The sequence below is a fragment of the Lithobates pipiens genome, unplaced genomic scaffold, assembly GCF_037356315.1.
Source record: "Lithobates pipiens isolate NorthernLeopardFrog02 unplaced genomic scaffold, aLitPip1_a1.2 Scaffold_22, whole genome shotgun sequence".
Taxonomy (NCBI): Eukaryota; Metazoa; Chordata; class Amphibia; order Anura; family Ranidae; genus Lithobates; species Lithobates pipiens.
Window position 1 is genome coordinate 326,656,552 of NW_027507784.1, and position 20,893 is coordinate 326,677,444.

General features: G+C 43.3%; 1 protein-coding gene across 2 annotated transcripts in view; it reads right to left on the minus strand.

Moving 5' to 3' along the window:
- Window positions 1–5,982: 5,982 nt before the first annotated feature.
- Window positions 5,983–20,893, minus strand: part of MGRN1 (mahogunin ring finger 1) — a 34,894-nt gene continuing 19,983 nt past the window's right edge. For both annotated transcript variants that reach the window (XM_077449583.1, XM_077449584.1), the window contains exons 12-18: window positions 20,734–20,843; window positions 19,405–19,586; window positions 15,228–15,345; window positions 15,105–15,150; window positions 14,928–15,014; window positions 13,474–13,517; window positions 5,983–10,708 (exon numbers count right to left, since the gene is read on the minus strand). In XM_077449583.1, the coding sequence (XP_077305709.1) occupies window positions 13,477–13,517; window positions 14,928–15,014; window positions 15,105–15,150; window positions 15,228–15,345; window positions 19,405–19,586; window positions 20,734–20,843 (584 nt within the window). In that variant the 3' untranslated portion in view covers window positions 5,983–10,708; window positions 13,474–13,476. The remainder of the gene's footprint in view (window positions 10,709–13,473; window positions 13,518–14,927; window positions 15,015–15,104; window positions 15,151–15,227; window positions 15,346–19,404; window positions 19,587–20,733; window positions 20,844–20,893) is intronic.

The window sequence follows — 20,893 nt, forward strand, 5'->3', positions numbered from 1 at the left end:
AGAGCAGCGACCATATCAGAGCCAATAATTATAGCAGAGGTTGGTAAAAAAATATGGAAGTTCGGATCAGAGTTGAGGATTGAAGCAGAGATTGGTAAGAATTGGGTAGTGATGGTAGCAATTCAGAAGACATGATTGGAGTCAGGGATTGAACCTTTACTGTCGTTTTAGCGATGGTATTCAGCCGCTAACGGGGGGTTTTAACCCCCGCTAGCAGCCGAATAACGCCGCTAAAACAACGGTAAAGAGGCGCTAAAAATAACGCCGCTTTACCGCTGTAGCCGCTCCCGCCCCAGTGTGAAAGGGGCCTTACTTTGTGTTTTGTGCTCTTCTCTTCTCTGATCAGCACTGGAGATGTACAGTGCCTTGCGAAAGTATTCGGCCCCCTTGAACTTTTCAACCTTTTGCCACATTTCAGGCTTCAAACATAAAGATATAAAATTTTTATTTTTTGTGAAGAATCACCAACAAGTGGGACACAATTGTGAAGTGGAACGAAATCTATTGGATTTTTGAAACTTTTTTAACTAATAAAAAAATGAAAAGTGGGGCGTGCAAAATTATTCGGCCCCCTTGCGTTAATACTTTGTAGAGCCACCTTTTGCTGCGATTACAGCTGCAAGTCGCTTGGGGTGTCTCTATCAGTTTTGCACATCGAGAGACTGAAATTCTTGCCCATTCTTCCTTGCAAAACAGCTCGAGCTCAGTGAGGTTGGATGGAGAGCGTTTGTGAACAGCAGTTTTCAGCTCTTTCCACAGATTCTCGATTGGATTGAGGTCTGGACTTTGACTTGGCCATTCTAACACCTGGATACGTTTATTTGTGAACCATTCCTTTGTAGATTTTGCTGTATGTTTGGGATCATTGTCTTGTTGGAAGATAAATCTCCGTCCCAGTTTCAGGTCTTTTGCAGACTCCAACGGGTTTTCATCCAGAATGGTCCTGTATTTGGCTGCATCCATCTTCCCCTCAATTTTAACCATCTTCCCTGTCCCTGCTGAAGAAAAGCAGGCCCAAACCATGATGCTGCCACCACCATGTGTGACAGTGGGGATGGTGTGTTGAGGGTGATGAGCTGTGTTGCTTTTACGCCAAACATATTGTTTTGCATTGTGGGCAAAAAGTTCGATTTTGGTTTCATCTGACCAGAGCACCTTCTTCCACATGTTTGGTGTGTCTCCCAGGTGCCTTGTGGCAAACTTTAGACGAGACTTTTTATGGATATCTTTGAGAAATGGCTTTCTTCTTGCCACTCTTCCATAAAGGGCAAATTTGTGCAGTGTACGACTGATTGTTGTCCTATGGACAGACTCTCCCACCTCAGCTGTAGTTCTCTGCAGTTCATCCAGAGTGATCATGGGCCTCTTGGCTGCATCTCTGATCAGTCTTCTCCTTGTCTGAGCTGAAAGTTTAGAGGGACGGCCAGGTCTTGGTAGATTTGCAGTGGTCTGATACTCCTTCCATTTCAAAATGATCGCTTGCACAGTGCTCCTTGGGATGTTTAAAGCTTGGGAAATATTTTTGTATCCAAATCCGGCTTTAACTTCTCCACAACAGTATTACGGACCTGCCTGGTGTGTTCCTTGGTCTTCATGATGCTCTCTGCGCTTTCAACAGAACCCTGAGACTATCACAGAGCAGGTGCATTTATACAGAGACTTGATTACACACAGGTGGATTCTATTTATCACCATCAGTCATTTAGGACAACATTGGATCATTCAGAGATCCTCGCTGAACTTCTGGAGTGAGTTTGCTGCACTGAAAGTAAAGGGGCCGAATAATTTTGCACGCACCACTTTTCAGTTTTTTATTTGCTAAAAAAGTTTAAAATATCCAATAAATTTCGTTCCACTTCACAATTGTGTCCCACTTGTTGGTGATTCTTCACAAAAAATTAAAATTTTATATCTTTATGTTTGAAGCCTAAAATGTGGCAAAAGGTTGAAAAGTTCAAGGGGGCCGAATACTTTCGCAAGGCACTGTAACTATGGAGTGTGGCGTCTAATCTCACCTGGAGCCACATGTGCCGTGGCTCGTGTTCAGCATTTCCGGGCTGTTATGTTGATCCAGTGACTGTGTCGTTTCTGCATTGCCTTGGGACAAGTATACAGGTCAGAGGCTCCAACTTGACTCTTCCACACACCACAGTTACAGCTCAGGAGCTGGCTTGCCTCATCTCCACTGAAAAAAATCAATTATATTGACAACAGACTCCAAGATGCAAAATTATATTCTTTATTTAAAAGCTAGCAAGAATAAGTGCTGTACTGACGCGTTTCACACTAGGTATAGTGCTTTCTATTTCAGAAAGTGACATGGCTAGCACCGAATGCGTCAGACACGAGCCGAGCCAACATGCGTTGTAACTACATAGTGTGGAGTCTAATCTGCCTGAAGCAGCATATGCGATGTTCAGCATTCCCTGGCTGTTCGGTTGATCCAATAATGCTGTACGTTCTGCATTGTATTGGGACAAGTATGCAGGTCAGAAGCTCCAACTTTACTTTCACCTGTCCACACTCCATAGTTATTTCTTTTTAGGTGGCTGAACCAGCACCTGAGATGTGATTTATACCACCAGCAGCAGGAATACTTTTCAGTAAAATAACCAGCAATAAGAAGTTCTGGACTGGCACATTTCACCATAGGCATAGTGCTTTCTCTTTGAGCTCTGTGCCTAGTGTCAGTACAGAAGAGTGATGTTGAGCCAGCACCTGGAATGTTACTTTGAAGTGTGATGTCTAATCTGACCTGGAGCTGCAAATAACACTACTTTTTTTTTTTTTTTTAATTAAACTAGTCCGGAGGAACAGGTTCCGCCCAACGCATTTTGCACCAAGCACATCTCTTTCTCTTTGTGCATGCGCAAACCGTGTTAGTACAGAGCTTGTTCCTGCTGGCTATTTCGATAAAGGAAGAATTCCATTTTGCATTTGTGTGCTGTGTTCTGAAATGAGAAAATGACATTCAAAGTGACTTAGCCCCGTTTCACATTGCACACCGCATGTGATTAACACCGCAGTCCTGTGCAAATCACATGCGATTCACATGCAGTTTGAGCCCATTTATTTTGATCATACCACATCCCAATGAAAAAGGCAGCTTTTCTTTCTTTTTTTTCTGGACCCAATGCGATCAGATTCAGCATTTTGCAACCTGCTTTTGGGCTGTCCTTAACTTATAATTACCACCTGCAGCAGATTGCATGAGCACAATGTGATTGCTATGCGGTGTGGGAAATGCACAGGAATCGCGCAACGCATCAGCGTGAACCAAAGATGAAGACAGACGGCAAAGTTCAATTTTTTCTTTGGCCAAGAGGAAGGGGGGGGGGGGGGTGATGAGGGGGGAGCCTATACAAGTATAGAAGTTAGTGAGGATGTGATGGTGACACAGCATTCTATAACTTGTCACCGGCTCCAGTGTGACGGCAAAATCAGACATTCCAATTTGTTATCAGGACAACGCTGAAGGAGAAAAATTATCTTTTCACGCCATTCTTCTGCTGGTTTGTTTTTCTTTTTATTTCTGCCCCTAGGTGCAATAAAGCAGCATGAGCTCAGCAGTGTGTGTGCCGACACTTCTTATAGGGGAAAGAATGATTCCCCCCCCCCCCCCACACATATAGGCACTCTTACAAGTTTAATCCCATCCAATATATAAATATATTCACCGGACACTTTATTATTATGTCTTGCTCTGCGTGCTCTGCCATGGGTGCCCTGCGCTGCGTGCTCTGCCATGGGTGCCCTGCGCAGTGCGGTCCGGCAAAATTGGGCATCTAGTGCGCATGCGCCGGATTTTCGGCCGGCGCATGCGCAGTGCGGTCTGGCAAAATTGGGCATCTAGTGCACATGCGCCGGATTTATGGCCGGCGCATGTGCAGTGCGGTCCGGCAAAATTGGGCATCTAGTGCGCATGCGCCGGATTTTTTCGGCCGGCGCATGCGCAGTGCGGTCCGGGAAATGCAGGTATCTAGTGCACATGCGCCAGATTTCCAGCCGACGCATGCGCAGTGCGGTCCGGGAAATCGGGTATCTAGTGCGCATGCGCCGGATTTCCGGCAGGCGCATGCGCAGTGCGGTCCGGGAAAATCTGGTATAGATACCACGCGTCGGATTTTATTATTTGCATTGCAGGTAGATAAACATATTTTCTTCCAACTTTCGGTGAGGCAGTGGGAGGGGTATTGACTTTTTTAGGAACCAGGAAACCCCCATACACAGCATCTGCTCCAGGTGCTACAGGTACATTTTCTTGTTGTTATGTTTAGGACTTAAAAAAAAAAAATATAAATAAAAATAAAAAAATGAAAGGGGGGGGGGGGAATGAAAGGAAAATTAAGTTTCTTTTTTTTTTGTCAGGTTACCTTGAAACATTACATATGCGTATTTCCGGTTTTGAGCGATGTCCTCCCACCCCTCTGGAGCGAGTGGAATGGACAAATCGATTGCTACCATTTGATATGCTTTGCTAATCAGGACATCTGTGAGTAGATTTATTTACGCTTTATTGGTTTGAATAAATGATTTTAAAAGATAAAGCCCCCTCTTCCCTTTGTATCTTTTGGAACACGGCTATTTGCGCAATTTCCCTGCGGCACTCACCGAAGAGGGGCCTGGAGCACCGGCTGGGGACCCCAGAAAAGGAGGATTGGGGCTGCTCTGTACAAAACAGAGAGGAGGCAAGTATGACATTTTATTTTAACCACTTAAGGACCACCCCACACCCCATGAACATATACTGCGTCTAGGCGGCCCTTAAGCACAAAATCACATACCTGTACGTGATTGCTCTGGGGCACACACACGTGCCGCTGGAACCCCGCTCTCAGGGCAGCCATCAGAAATTTTTGGGCCCCTTACATGGCCTGGGGCCACCTCTCTTCCCCCGCCTGGGCCTGACCACTAACATTCCCCACGGCCTGCCCATGGGCCATCTCACCAAATCCATACTCAGCCCCCCCCCCCCACACACACACACTTTTACGCACTTGGCGGCACCCCCCCCCCTCACTCCTGTATATATGTCAGCCCCCCCTAATATACACAAATCAGTAAACACATATAGCTCTGGCTCCTCCCTGAACACAAACAGCCCCCCCCCCCCCTTACAACCCCTAATTTTTCTTTTTTTTCTTTTACACAACTTTGCAAGACAGAAGAGAAGGCCGGAGCTCTGCTGAACTCTAGACAGATATAAAATACACAACTATTAATACATCATTAAAGCGGAGTTCCACCCAAAATAGAACTTGCTCTTTCCAGGGCACGCCCCTCACAAGGTATCCACGTGCATCTATTTTATGGTTTGTTGCCCAGGTCTCTTATAGGGCATGTCTGGTTTATTTAATGCAGGGGGGTCTCAAACTGGCGGCCCTCCGGCTGTTGCAAAAACTACAAGTCCAATCATGCCTCTGCCTGTTGGAGTCATGCTTGTAACTGTCAGCCTTGCAATGCCTCCTGGGACTTGTAGTTTTACAACAGCTGAAAGACCGCCAGTTTGAGAGCCCTAATTTAGCGTCTGAGGTGCGAATGATAATTTTACGATACAAGCTGTAAGCCTTTCTAAGTATATTTAACAATAAATAGAACCTACACATGATGCACAAGGCTGGAGCGTCTTTTTTTTTTTGCCGTTTGGATCAGAGATCTGACCTTGTACATACACGGCCCTCATCTTTCGGAGAGCTCCCTATGGATTATTCCTCCTAAATATCGGACCTAGTATTCAACCAAGATATCTATCTGAATCAAGTGATCCAACGTCCCCCCGTCACCTTCCTTTTCAGTACGCTCCAGATTTATATCATTGTCACAGGCATGATATGACTTCACAGAATATATACTGTAGGTCTTTCAAGCACAATAGCGCTGCTCTCCAAAAGATCAGGTATAGACAATTAAGGACTTGGCAGAGATATCACAGAATCTGTAAATGCATGAAAGAAAAAAAAAAACCCCATGCACACACCAAAAGATTTTTTTTTTCCACTTTTATTATTCAGATTATGCATAAAATGGACAAAAATCATTTAAAAATGTTCAGATTTTCTCAATTTCAGTATAATTCTTTGTACAGTCAGTAGATGTGTTCCCGCCAATGCTGCAGGGTAAAGACAACCGTCTACTTTAGTGTTATTCATTTAAAATGGGCCTTTTCAATAACAGTGCAAAGATCAGCAACCCAGATAAACCAGATTACCCCGGTCCGTCATGTCAGTGAGAGGGAAATTACGACTGGTTTGCTTTGGGTTACCGCATACCGCAGTTTGTCTTAAAAAAGGAGCAATGGGCAAAATTTTTTAAATAAATACATTAAAAAAAAAAAAAAAAAAAAAAAAAGGGAAGGAGGACATATTATAAAATACGTCACCAACATTAACAGCGGTTTTTATTTCAATCTACCTGCAGATTTGTTTATTACCTTTCGTCAATGCCAACAGACGCGTTATTTTAATTCCCACTTACCATAACTTACCATATAGCTGACCTGGTTGTCAGCTATAGATTATTACTATACTGTAAGATCAATCAGAGAAGAAAAAAAAAGAAAAAAAAAAAAATCGATCATTTATCAAAGTGTGTTTGTATGGCCACCATAGTGTTCAGCTCTCGCCTCTGATAACACTATACAATTTTGAGCAATTGTTACACTTCTGCTATGGGCGCCTTTACTTAATAACTTTTACTTCTTATAAACAAAGTAATAGATCATGTTTTATTTTATTTTTTTGGAAAACCCAAGCTCTCTTTTGGCAATAGTGTCTTGCATTATTTTTTTATTGTTTTTAGTCTCTAGATTTGCATAGAAAAGTTTTTTGATTTTTTTTGGACTTTAATCATTGTTTAAAAAGAAATTTGTATCACTGTAGATAAAAAGTATACATTTTATTGTCCGTTTAAGGACATTAAAGCGGGTTTCCACCCTAAAGTGGAACTTCCACTCATCGGAAAACCCTCCCCCCCTCCGGCGTCACAGTTGGCACCTTTCTAAGACAGGTATTTGCACCCACTTCCGGGCATAGACTCCCACGGGAGTCTATGCTGTTTCCTGTCCCAGTGCGCTGTCTGCTGGGGGACACACACACACACGTACGTGTCCCAGAGACAGCGCGGACCATTCCCATTGTGCTGCGCGACTCGCGCTTGTGCAGTAGGGAACCAGGAAGTGAAGCCACAATGCTTTACTTCCCGATTCCCTCACCGAGAATGGCGGCTGCAGCAGCCGAGAGCCGAGCCGATCGATTGATCGCCCTCGGCTGCCGACATCACTGGACCCTGGGACAGGCGAGTGTCCATTTAGTAAAGTCAGCAGCTGTAGTATTTATAGCTGCTGGCTTTTAATATTTTGTTTCCAGTGGAATCCCTCTTTAAACAAAGTAATAGATTAAAAAAAAAAAAAAAGTTTTTTTTTGCGATACCGTCATGCAAAAAAAATATTTTCTATGCAATTTTATTTATTTTTTTAACTTTAAATGGTGTTACTGTAGATATAAAATATACATTTTATTCTATAATTTTTTTCCTATTTTATAATGACACTAGGATTACATTTCTGGCACAAATTATTACAATGTTATTTATAAATGAAAAAAAAATAAGGGTTTGGCATTTTTGTAACAGCAGAAAAAAAAATATATAATAATAATTTTAAAGCCGGCTATACATGGATCGACTTGGGTGCAACCAGCCCATCAGATTTTTTACATGTGATTAATGCCAGTGGCTATAGCCTCCAGCAGTGATCATTGCATTGATCAATGTATTCTTCCAGTGGCTATAGCCTCCAGCAGTGATCATTGCATTGATCAATGTATTCTTCCAGCGGCTATAGCCTCCAGCAGTGATCATTGCATTGATCAATGTATTCTTCCAGTGGGCAAGACTCCCCGCCGGAAAAATACAAATAGCATTGTGGAAGACTTTCCCTCATAAAACACAGTCTGTTGATGGGGGAATTGAATAATTTTCTTTCCTTCATCTATGGCTTGCCTTAGGCAGCTACAGCAACTTTTCTTTCCCCAAAATGTTGCAGTAACCACCTAAGGCAAGCAATAGATGAAGCGATTTAGTTTTTTTAGTTTTCCCAAAAAGGACTGGTTTTGTTTAAGTGTGGGTGTTAGGGCCGGTTCACACTATTGCAATGTGAGAAACCCGCGAATCAACTGCAGGTTTCCGCATCGGACCCGACACGCACGGCAGTTCACACTGCCATATGCGAACTGCTGGGGAGTGTCATATGTTAAACCACACCCCCATTTCAGCTCACATATCGCACTGCGAACTGACAGTTCGGACATGAATCGGATCATATGTGTGAACACACGTGCGATCCGATTCTGGTCCGAACAGAAAAAGAGACCTGTGCGTGTTTGCACTGAATGCGGTGCGATATCAGCCATACTATCTGTATGGCAGACATTCAATATAATGTGAACAGCAGTGTGCTGCGAATTACACGCGATGTCTGAAATCGCAATAGTGTGAGCCGGCCCTTATAAAGGTTTGTACTAACCCCTGAAACTACAAATTTTCCTGTTACAGGTAATGAAAACAAAACAGATCTACTGGTAGGATCAACAGGTAATACAATGTGATTATGGGGGACTCAACAACTTGTGTTAATGTTACTGACAGACCACATCATATGTCATTTGTTATTTTGCCCGTAGATCCACCTTAATAAGCTCATCCATATAACCATCACCATGGAAGGCAATCGCGGTAGAAGCCCCTCTGCCAGAAAATAGTTACAAAAGGAAAACTGTCATGACAGAAATATGGTGACTGAATTTATGAAAAATACCAGTTGCCTGGCTATTCTGCTGAACCCCTGGCTTTAAAACTCCAGACCTGGGACAAGTATGCTAATCAGCAAAGTCAGACGTTGTTCTGGGTCAGCGATTCAAAGCAGCCAAAGTCAGCATGAAAGCCAGGGAGACCTTGTCTGATCAGGAGAGGAGAGAGTATAGTGTCAGACTTCAGATCTATTCTCTTGGCGGGTTTTCTTTAATAGAGGCCTCTCCTAACAACTTAAAGCGGAAGTAAACCCAAAGATTTAACAGTTTAAAAAAAAAAAAAAAGTTAGCAAAATTTGGGATGTGCCAGAAATGTAACTGTCACATTGGTTGTGCTCGCAACCAAACGGTGAGGCCACCCAGGGGCTGGTGTCATAACTGTCATACTTCATATTCCCATGGCACACATTCCTGGATGAGCTCTCAATTTTAGGTGATGCAGCAATAACCAGCTGGATACTGGTTCAAGTCACAATGAAGATATTTGCCAGCACACCATGGAACGACAAATAGCTTCCAAACAGATAATTTATTGCATGATCACAAGGAGAGTGCAACGTTTTGGAGGACCCCTTCACCAGGCATGTGATGATGAAGGGGTCCTGCGTGACTCTGAAACGTTGCCCTCTCCTTGTGTTGTGATCATGCAATAAATTATCAGTTTGGACGCCATTTATGTCGTTCCATTGTGCGCTGGCAAATATCTTCATGGTATCATAACTGATCACATGTGCAGCACCACTGTAGTTGAAGATTAAACACGAGGCCAAGATGGCAGCTTCCATGTCTGAAAACGATAGGAGGAATTACTTCCACTTGTTAAAAGGTGCACAGGGACCAATTCTCAAAAACTGTTGCTTGCATGCTTCTATATGTAAAATGGAACTTCAATCATGAACCTATTCAGTTTTGGATAGGAGGGAAGGATTGGAACCGTCAGCTTACCATACAGGAAGCCATTGATCTCCCTTCACTTCCTGTCCTGGTAATAGTTAATCGCCATGACAGGAAGTGAAGGCAAACCTCCCAAAATGGGGACAAAGACGGCAACAAAACCCAGTCTTCTTATATGGAACTTCAAATAAAGTTCACCTTTTGTAAACACGTTACACCTATATTCAAGGCGCAACATGTTACAATCGCACTGGCCTCCTGGTCGCTGGTACAATGCTGTAGGCTAGTAAAAAATATAAAAAAACGTATTGGGGGGCGGGGGAGGAGGAGCAGGTAGGTGGGATCCAGAGTTCTAAGACTGAGACTTTCAACCTGAAAATTAGATTTAAATAAGTGTAATTTACATATTCCCCTCTCATGCTCCTCCCCCACCTCTGGCTAGTGGAGTGGAATGGACCAGCCCTTTAAATGTCCGGGCCAATGTCTGCTATGTACCGTACAATATACACTGGGCTGTGTGCAGAATATATAGGTGGGTGTCATAACGATGCAACGACCTTGTAAAATGTGGCGTTTCACTCTGAAAAGTCCCCACAAAAGGAGTCAGCGGTCACTCTGTCCCCATCCAAAAGGACAGAGATCTGAGCCTCAGATTAACATATAAAATACACACAGCAATGCGGACATGCAGGCCGGCACACAGCTGCACACATAAGGCTGGCACAACACACACTGCTGCTGCATGGCACATCAAGCTGGCACTAAACTGACATATATATATACACACACACGTGGCCTGGCACGGCGTAGTGTAGCATCGCTAAAAAAAGGCGACCACAAGTTGGGGACAGGACGCACGGGTCTCTCTGCCGCCCTCTCCTGGAATGTAAATGATTGGAGAAGAAGAGGAGAACTTCCTTTTCTCTTCCCCTCTCTGGAATACCCAAATGTGTTCAATGGGAGGGATGGACAGGAAAATTTGTTCGCTCGTCTCATTTGTGAAAAACGACCTGCAAAATAAGAACAAACAGAAAATTACAAAAACAGATTAAAGTGAACCTGTCACTAATTCAACGTGTTTAATATTTCAGATTCAAAAATGGTTTACAAAGTTAATGTTGACAAGACTCAACACTGTCCTATTCCAAAAGGTGTCTGGGGGCCAACTTTCTGTCTGAGAATAAAGACTGCCCTTCTTTACAGATTCCCCCCCTCCCTTCCTTACTTGTGACACTAAAGCCGGCCATAGATGGATTGAATCTCTACTGGTTCAGTGAGGACCAGCCTGAATTTTGATCCATCTATGGGCAGACTGGTTGTACTGAAGTTGATCAATTGGTCTACTTCAGTACAAACCAGCCTGTCTGGGTTTTTATTTTTATTATACAATTGCTGCCATCGGCTATAGCCCCCAGCAGTGGTCATTGTGCTCTGTTGGCAGGGAAGGCTCCCCACTGGCAGAACAGAATAGCGCCGTGGGAGGGATTCAGTGGTGTCGATGGGAAAATCAAGCTGTTTTCTAAGAAAGAAAGAAAGAAAGAAAGAAAGAAAGAAAGAAAGAAAGAAAGAAAGAAAGAAAGAAAGAAAGAAAGAAAGAAAGAAAGAAAGAAAGAAAGAAAGAAAGAAAGAAAGAAAGAAAGAAAGAAAGAAAGAAAGAAAGAAAGAAAGAAAGAAAGAAAGAAAGAAAGAAAGAACGAACATAAAATCAAGTCTATGACTTGCTTTACTCGATGGCCATCGAGTTGCCACTTTATTAGGTACACCAAGCAAAAACGTAATATTGCAGCTTACTAAATAAAATCATGAAAACCTCTTTTTAGAAGGTCCCAGCTCCCACTTCCTCCCGGCGCACCATGGCACCAGAAGGGAGATCACCACCCCCCTCGGCAATCATCTGGGACATGTCACAGGTCCCCTGCGCATTGCCTAACCGCAGTGGACAAAAATTAGGTCTTCAGCCTTGCTAGACAGTGCTGTGTGGCAGAGTTGTGAAAATCTCACAGCTGCAATGACAAAAAAATAAAAATAAAAATCTCCTATAGATGGGGTTCACACCGATGCAGGTTAAAATATGTTTATCAGGTATATATATATATATATATATATATATATATATATATATATATATATATATATATATATATATATATATATATATATATATATATATATATATATATATATATATATATACATATATACACACACACACACACACACACACACACATACATATACACACACATTATATATATATATATATACACACACATACGTGTGTGTGTGTGTGTGTGTGTGTGTGTGTGTGTGTGTTTTAGAAGAACGATATAAGTTTGATTTATTTGAACGGTTGTCATTATTTTTTCTTTCTATTTGTATATATCTGGAGAAGATGTGCTCTGCGTTTTATGAAATAAATAAAAGATTTGAAAAAAGAAACAGTTCAGCTTAACTCGCACGATTTCAACCCATCAATGCAGTCCGACTTCGGGGGCGAGTTGACAGACGTCTGTGAGGGTTCATGTACAGATGTCTATTCAAAAACGGCCCCTAAAGTTGCCAAAAGTAGTACAGGAACTACTTTTGGGAATCGGTGTGGCGCTGCAAATTTGGCGTCGCACTGATTCGGACAGTGCCATTGCTGGGAATAACCACCGATTTGGCATGCGATTTGACATGTCAAATTGGCCCAATGTGAACCTGGGCTTAGATGGATTTCATCTACTCATTTAACCATTTTTCTGGAGTTCAGCATTAAATTGTTTGTAAACCTCTGAAACTGAAAAATGAACAAAGCATATCCTTCTACATAGTTAGTAAGGTTGAATAAAGACGCCAGTCCATCCAGTTCAACCCAAGGGATTCAAACCAGCGACCCTTTTTACTGCTAGGCGAGAGCGATACCCACTACACCACTGTGCCGCCCTTAGTGTGTACTTGCCTCTATCCAAAAAGCACAGAGTGTGATTTCTGTGTCTTCTCTCATTCCCCCACAATCTGCATGAGTCACTTCTGACAGTCTACGGCAGTGATGATGAACCTTGGCACCCCAGTTGGTTTTGGAACTACGATTTCCCATGATGCTCATGCACTCTGCAGTGTACCTGAGCATCATGGGAAATGTGATTCCAAAACATCTGAGGTACTAAGGTTCGCCATCACTGGTCTATAGCATGGAGAGGGAGAGAGGGAGAGAGGGAGAGAGGGAGAGAGGGAGAGAGAGACCAAAGCAAGCAGCGCTGAACAAATCAAATAGATATATATATCTATATGTCGATGTGCACTTTGATTTATCCTCCGCATTTACCATGGTAATCGTTTTCTTTCTAAAATGGACCTGTACCAGACTCCGCAAGAGGTACTAAGGTTCGCCATCACTGGTCTATAGCATGGAGAGGGAGGGAGAGGGAGAGGGAGAGGGAGAGGGAGAGGGAGAGGTAGAGAGAGAGAGAGAGAGACTTCCCTACACTCAGCTCTGTGCGGAGTGCTCTATTCTGTGCATGTGTGACATTAGATCCCACACTCCCTGAAACTCAGAAATTCGGGACTTTGAATGGTTGTGGAGGAGAGAGGGCTGCAAATAAACAGGTACAACTTATGTAGAAGGATTTGCTTCATCTCTAGGTAGCATATTTTCCTGGGTATATGTAAGGGTTTACCACCACTTTAAAAAGCTTATTTTGAAGACTGCAAAATATCCTTTAACTCCAAGAACAGGAAGCTGACACACACACACACACAAACACAGAAAATGGTGAATGTGAGAAACTCTCACCCGTCATTCATCAATGCCAATGGAGCAGGAGTCTGGTCCCAGCGCTGTAGGAAAGGAAGAATGGAAGCAAAAAGTTAGATGTTTGTGCAGTACAGCAAATCACATTGGCAAACACAGATGGAATTAGCTGCAGTAGAACTGTCATCTAATATGCAAATATTATTATGTTTTGCAAATAAAGTCGCTTACCAGTTTTCCCTCTCACATAACTTTCCATTAGTAAATAAAACCCAAGTGGAAGGAAAGAGCCAAACCTCACCAACAGGGACATATACATTTGCACAGGTTTATGGTTAACCACTTCAATACAGGGCACTTAAACACCTTCCTGCCCAGACCAATTTTGAGCTTTCAGCGCTGTCGCACTTTGAATGACAATTGCGCGGTCATGCTATACTGTACCCAAATGAAATTTTTATCATTTTTTTCCCACAAATAGAGCTTTCTTTTGGTGGTATTTGATCACCTCTACGGTTTTTATTTTTTGCGCTACAAATAAAAAAATACCGAAAATTTTGAAAAAAAAAAAAAGGTTTTTTTTGTTTCAGTTTCAAAACTTTGTAAATAAGTACGTTTTCTCCTTCACTGATGGGCACTGATGGGGCTACACTGATGGGCACTGATGTGGCACTGATTAGGCGGCACAGGTGGGCACTCATAGGCGGCACAGGTGGGCACTCATAGGCGGCACAGGTGGGCACTCATAGGCGGCATTGGTGTTATACTGTACTAATGGATGCCAATCAGTGCCAAACAATAATGCATGCCAATCAGTGATGCCCATTGTGGGCACTGATTGGCATCCATTGTGCTGACTGGCATCCCTGGTGGTCTAGGGAGGATTACCTTTTCCCTGGTGGTCTGGTGGCATCCCTGGTGGTCCAGTGTGGGCATCCTCGGGGGGGGGGGGGGCTGTGCTGATAATCGATCAGCACAGACCCCCCCTGTCAGAGGAGCAGCCGATCGGCTCTCCTCTACTCGCGTCTGACAGACGCGAGTGAGGAAAAGCCGATCACCGGCTCATCCCATTTACACTTTACACTTTACTCTTTACCGAGATCGTAGTTGCCGGGTGTCAGACTGACACCCCGCAACAACGATCGCCGCGATGCGCGCCCCCGGGGGCGCGCAGCGGCTCATAATCCTGATCACGTCATATGACGTCCGATCAGGATTATGAAACCACTTTGCCACCGTCAATTCCCTATAGGGCGGGCGGCAAGTGGTTAAATAACAAAGTGGGGGAGGGCTAGGCATGGCTGCAGGTTTTATTTATTTTGGTAATCTTGTTGGGGAGACATCCTCACTTCCTGTGTAGTCACTGGAACAAGAAATTAAATCTCCCCAACAGGGATACAGACAGCAGTAAACCCCCCCCCTAACTCTCTTGCGCCCCCCCCCCCCGAGTTGAGCAGTCTAATTACAACCAGAAGAATGAAGCACAAAAAGAGAACCTGTCACATCCTGGGCATCGTCATCCTTGAGCTCCTGGGATTCAGGACTTTCAATCTGTTCACTGAGCTGAGACTGAGATCGGGACCCTGAGAAATCAGGAAAGAGGAGGATTTTATTAGTTTCCAGGGACGTTCACAGAGATAATAAGGATTGCAATGTGGACTACAGCTTCTCACCTTGATGTGCGGAGACAATCTCTGGAGTGTCAGCGGATGAGATTGTCTGCAAGACAATGAGAGTGTCAGATAACAGTCCTAAAAAGACCCCCTAAGAGGAGGACACAAAACTAAAACACCCACCTCTGTGTGTGAGGGGTCTCGGCTGAGCGATCCAAGCAGGGCCGGCCTCTCGCCATCACACCCTCCAGACATGTCCTCGTCCTCTTCATGGATAGGAGATGATGGTGATCGCAGACCACTGCATTACATAAAACAGGCAGAACATAAAGACCAACTCAAGCCAAAGCCTTTTCTTTAGTTTCAAATAGAGCGGGTTTAGATAACACTCAGGTGTCTACCTTTCTAGTATTAAAGAAAAATCGCAAACCACTGATGGATAAAGTCCAAAGATATTTATTGATCTCAAAAAAAAAGAAAAAATAAATAAAAAAGGAAGAAGGACCATAAAGAAGCCAATGGGTTTCTGTAGACTCTGAAGGACTCCCTTCATCAGGGCTATATATATATATATATATATATATATATATATATATATATATATATATATATATATATATATATATATATATATATATATATATATATATATATATATATATATATAGAGAGAGAGAGAGAGATATTTTTTATTATATATATTTTTATATTAGACTTTTACCATTGGTGTGGTTCTCTCTCTCCCCTATACCTTAGAGCAGTCAGCTAGTGCCACATCAATTTGAGGGGTCTCAAAATTTAAGGAGTCCAAACTTTCCTTCTTAGGGGGGGATCAATCATTTTAGGACCCAGCACCCCCAAGCCACACCCGCCATAGGTTTTTACTTCTGTAAAAGGAAGAAATCAGAAAAGCTTTTTTCCCCCCCTTCAAGAAAAACAGAAATGGAAGGTGCGCACACCACCTAGTGCGCCCCAGAAAGCGCGTTAGCTGTACCCCATGCTCTGTGCATGTCCATGCATTGTTTTTATGGCCTTTCGTTAGTTGCATTTTGCGAGAACCCACTTTTATATAAAAACATTTTATTATTAAAATTATCTTTGGTAATGCACTAGGTGCGCACGCCTTCCATTTCTGTTTTTCTTGTAGTTCCTTTCGGATTACCCCATCTACCCCATCGGATCACCTATATATAGTCTGTTACTCCACACCTTGGAAGACCTATTAGCGCTGGAAGGGATTTTTATTTATTTTTTTAAGCCTTTTTTCCCCTTCTTTATACTTGATGTGATTGTAGCCATATTAGTGCAATTGTGACAGAGAAAACTAAGTACTGTCTGTGATACTTTTATTATTTGCACCAACATACAATTTTTCAGGACAAGCTTGTATGTTAGTGCAAATAATAAAAGTATCACAGACAGTACTCAATTCTCTCTCTTCCTTCTTTATAGTCAGGAAGGGTTAGTGTCAGGCTTCCTAGTAAATCAACCCCTGTGGCAGAAATGTCTCCAGTGGGCACATAATAGGATAATCCTTATTTTAATAGAGCTGTAAGGGCCGGTTCACACAGCGAGCCGCGGCGAGGCGTCTCCGACTTACCTCGCCGCGACTTGCGGGGAGCTCAGCGGCGACTTGCAGAGGACTTCTGCATAGAAGTCAATGCAAGTCGCCCCCGAAGTCGCCCCGAAGTAGTACAGGAACCTTTTTTCTGAGTCGGAGCGACTCGAGTCGCTCCTTTCAGAACGGTTCCATAGTACTGAATGGGGGCGACTTGCGGGAGCGAGGCGAGGCGAGCCGTGTCGCCTCGCCTCGCGTCGCAGTGTGAACCGGCCCTAAATCTTTTAATGTGACCTTTGATCCAGTTGAGAAGGTTTTCATCAATTTCTTTGTGATCGCCGAAGACAAACACTTCAACAAACGCCTGGTGAAGGTTTCTAAACACTTCCCCACTATCCAAAATAAAGTGGTTGTAAACCCCTTTTTAGAATGTGTACCTATAGGTAAGCCCAATTCTAAGCTTACCTATAGGTACTGTAAATATCTCCTGAACGTGCGCCGTTTAGGAGATATTTAACTTGTAGTGTGCGATAATGTCATTGGCGCATTCGCTGTGAACAAATGGTCCTTCCGAGCCGTTTCTTCGCGAGCGAGTGCCGCGATTGTCGGCTCCGGCACACATGCGTGGGATTGACGTTATTGTGGCTCCGGCCAGCCACAGAGCCGGAGTCCGCGGCCCCTGGAAGGAAGAGGGGCGAAGATGGATGCGGCCACCAGCAGGGACAGCGCGGGCTTTGTGTGGAGGCAAGTGCCACATAATATTATGTTTTTACTTTGCAGGGTACAAAAAAGTAGTAAAACCCATCACGGTTTACGTCCTCTTAAAAAAAAACAAAAAAAAAAAACAAACACGTTTTTAGTAAAAAGTACAGGTCCTTTTACACGGGGCAGACTCCGGCTGCAATCCACTTGCTCAGCAGGGGATCTGGCTGCTGATCCTCACTGAGCAGGCGGATGACAGGACTATGTCTGTGTCCTCTCTGCATAAGCGGGACAGACATAGTCCGCTCCTCTCTATGGATGCATCGGATTTGATTCTCAGTCTGGTGAAGTGGGTATGGGGATATAATCAATTGAAAGTCTGATTGTAAAAAGTTTGTAAATCCCCTCCAAAAAAAAAAAAAAAAAAAAAAAAAAAAAAAAACAATAAGTAGAAAAAGTATCCATCCTGAAAAAAATAAAAATAAAAACTTCCCTGTTGAAAATGTTTAAAAGGAACTTTAGACAGAAAATTCCTGCTAAATCACTTCATGCTGCCCCCTCTTGCATGTATAGCTATGTAGAACACACAAAAAAAATAAAAAAAAAAAAATAAAAAAAAAGCCTATACTGTTTAAAATCCACCCTGCACATGCTCAATTTTGCTCAAATTTTTGGCATTGTGCCAAAAATAAGAGCCACTAGAGGCCGATCTGCAGACAGCCTAAAGATTTGCTGCTGCTCAGGGGCTCTGGGCTTCAGCAAAAAGGGCAGCAATTAAGAGAAGACACTAATGTTGGTAGCATAATTAGTAATAAAGGAATGTAGGTTCCTTGCTAAGGAACATTATTATTTTTTTTTTTTTATCTAGTTGTAAAGTTCCACTTTTTATTTTATTTTTTTTAGATTATTAGAAGAAAAGGCCGAAAGCTGACGAGAAGGGCTGAAGGCGGCCGAGAACTACTAGAAGTTTTTTTTACCTTTAATTTCCATCCTAAACTTGGGGTGCGTGTTATACGCCAATTAATACGATATATATATATATATATATATATATATATATATATATATATATATATATATATATATACACACATATACATACACACACACACACACACACACACACACACTCAATAATAAAAAAAAATTTAAAGAGGGATTCCACCTACAAAAAAAAAATTATTAAAAGCCAGCAGCTCGCTCGGGTCTCGGCTGCTGCCGCCATTCTAGGTGAGGGAATCAGGAAGTGAAGCATTGCGGCTTCACTTCCCGGTTCCCTACTGCGCATGCGTGAGTCACGCAGTGCACTAGGAATGGTCCGTGCAGTCTCTGGGACCTGTGTGTGTCCCAGCAGACAGCGCGGCGGGACAGGAAGTGGCATAGGCTCCCGTGGAGTCTTAAACAGTTATCTGCACCCCCCTCCCAGGTGCCAAATGTGACACCGGAGGGGGGGGGGGGGGTTCAGATGAGCGGAAGTTCCACTTTAGGGTGGAACCCCGCTTTAATCACTTTCTTATAGTGGCAATGATCTGCTAGCTGATAAAAACTCTGCAGCATTGCCATCAAAGTGCACATGCTCCAGTTTTGCTCCCAGCATTTTTTCTCCTTCCCAGGAATACACAACGGACAGCGTCTCCTCCGGGGAGCCTCGCAATCATAATACTACAAAGTTTTTTTTCTTGAAATTATGTGATCCCTTTTATTACACTCTGCTCAGGGGGAGAACAGGAATAAGCCACAGTGATGTCACCAGGACATGTTACAAGCCACAGCTTAGACCCATCCACCAACCTGCGCCGTGTAGATCAGAAAAGCCGTCAGATGATCTGAACAAAATAAAACCTGGGCAATGAACACTTCATGGTTTTGATTAAAAAAAAAAAAAAAAAAAAAAAAAAATGAATGATTGTGGGTTTGGAGCAATTCCCAAGATCTGTGGAGATCATTTAGGTTTACCATCCACTTCAATAAAGTGAAATGGATTCTATGGCTGCTGCTACCTCTTTCTTGAACTAATAACCAAGCGAGTTGCAGCTGTTCCTTTTCTCATGTATTTCCCCAGAACGAGCAGCAATAAAAGAGCAGCGCCAACCGCCATACCTGTCAGACGTCTTTATGTGCTTGTTCTTGTTGTGGGAATTGTCGGGGGGCACCCGAGCCGGCAGGCTTTCACTGTACGGTATTTCTTCATAGAGCGGGGCGCTGGAGGGAGGGGCCTGCAGACCGTTCAGAGCCTCCAAAAGAGAGATGGGTTCAAACCCTGGAGGGATGTTATCTGCTCCCTAAAGCCAAAAACAAGACAGGAAAAGGTTCTAAAATGACAAAAACTACTGAACCCCAAGCTGCTGCCAGAAAGGGCCCCACACAGACACACACACACAGGAACAATATTTGAATCCCTGTACACATGCTCGTCAGTGCGTATAAACTATCGCCGACATTACTAATAAAAAAATTTTTTAGTCCCCCCCCCCCCCCCCCCTTTAAAAGTCCATAAATTATATACCATAACCAATCAATATACGCTTATTGGGAATCAGCTTCTAACTTCCGCTTGTTCAATTAAGCTTTAACAAAAAGCCTGGAAGCCGATTGGTTTCTATGCAGAGCTGCACCATATTTTGCACCCTCCAGTTTTAGTAAATCAACGCCAATGCTTGTATAACAGAGGCCCCTCCAATACTGGTCTTGCCAGCATTTGCCTGCAATTCCTACTGCTTGAGCCGCTAAATATACCGCAGTGCTCCTGGGTATGCGGGTGCATGCAACTTCCTCCTATGTGCTAGTGCTTGGGACTAGCAGCCAAATGTTAGACTCGATCATATTTACCCATCAAAGAAAGTGGTGTCACCGATTTACTTTAAAGCCTAATTGGAGTTAAATCTTTTTTCCGCCTCTGACTGCTAGTCTCATGATATTTGATAATGTCACCACTGCACTGTTCACCGTTCTCCTTGCTGGAGATGAAGCTGTACTCGAGGACCTGCAGTGCAAGAATCCCCCTGCTTAATTCATTCTGTGCTTGCTCTACCTTTATTGCTACTTCGTGCAGTACCCTCATAAACAAATCAGGTCATCAGGGGGCAGCTCTGGAATAAGGAAAACAAAACCCCGGCCCTACCAAGTAGGCCACCTCCACATAGATATACAGTGCAGAGCAAGACATGGCAAGTCAGTAGTGGGAAAAGAGCGTCCACAGGGAGACAACTGGCAATACTGGTGACTAGTCATTTGTCCTCCGCTTGTCTTTTTTTTTTTTTTTTTTTTTTGGGCACAGCTTCCACTATCCAGGTTCTCTAAGCAGGTCCTATTCGTTCGTATAATATATACACACACACACACAGTTTTTAAAAAGGGAATGATTTTTATAAACGGTTCCCTTTAATATAAATCAGACAAGGTCTTTGGTGTCTCCTTTTTACTACTCACAGAGTTGTCATCATGGTCCAGGCTCTGGGCCAGCACAGGGCTGAAGGAGATGGGTGGGAGAGGGCCAGGCTTCCGCCGCACAGCTCGGATTTGTAGAAGAGCGCGGAAAGCTGTGCAGTGCAAAAAAGATTAATATATTAGTACAACAAGGATCTGATCA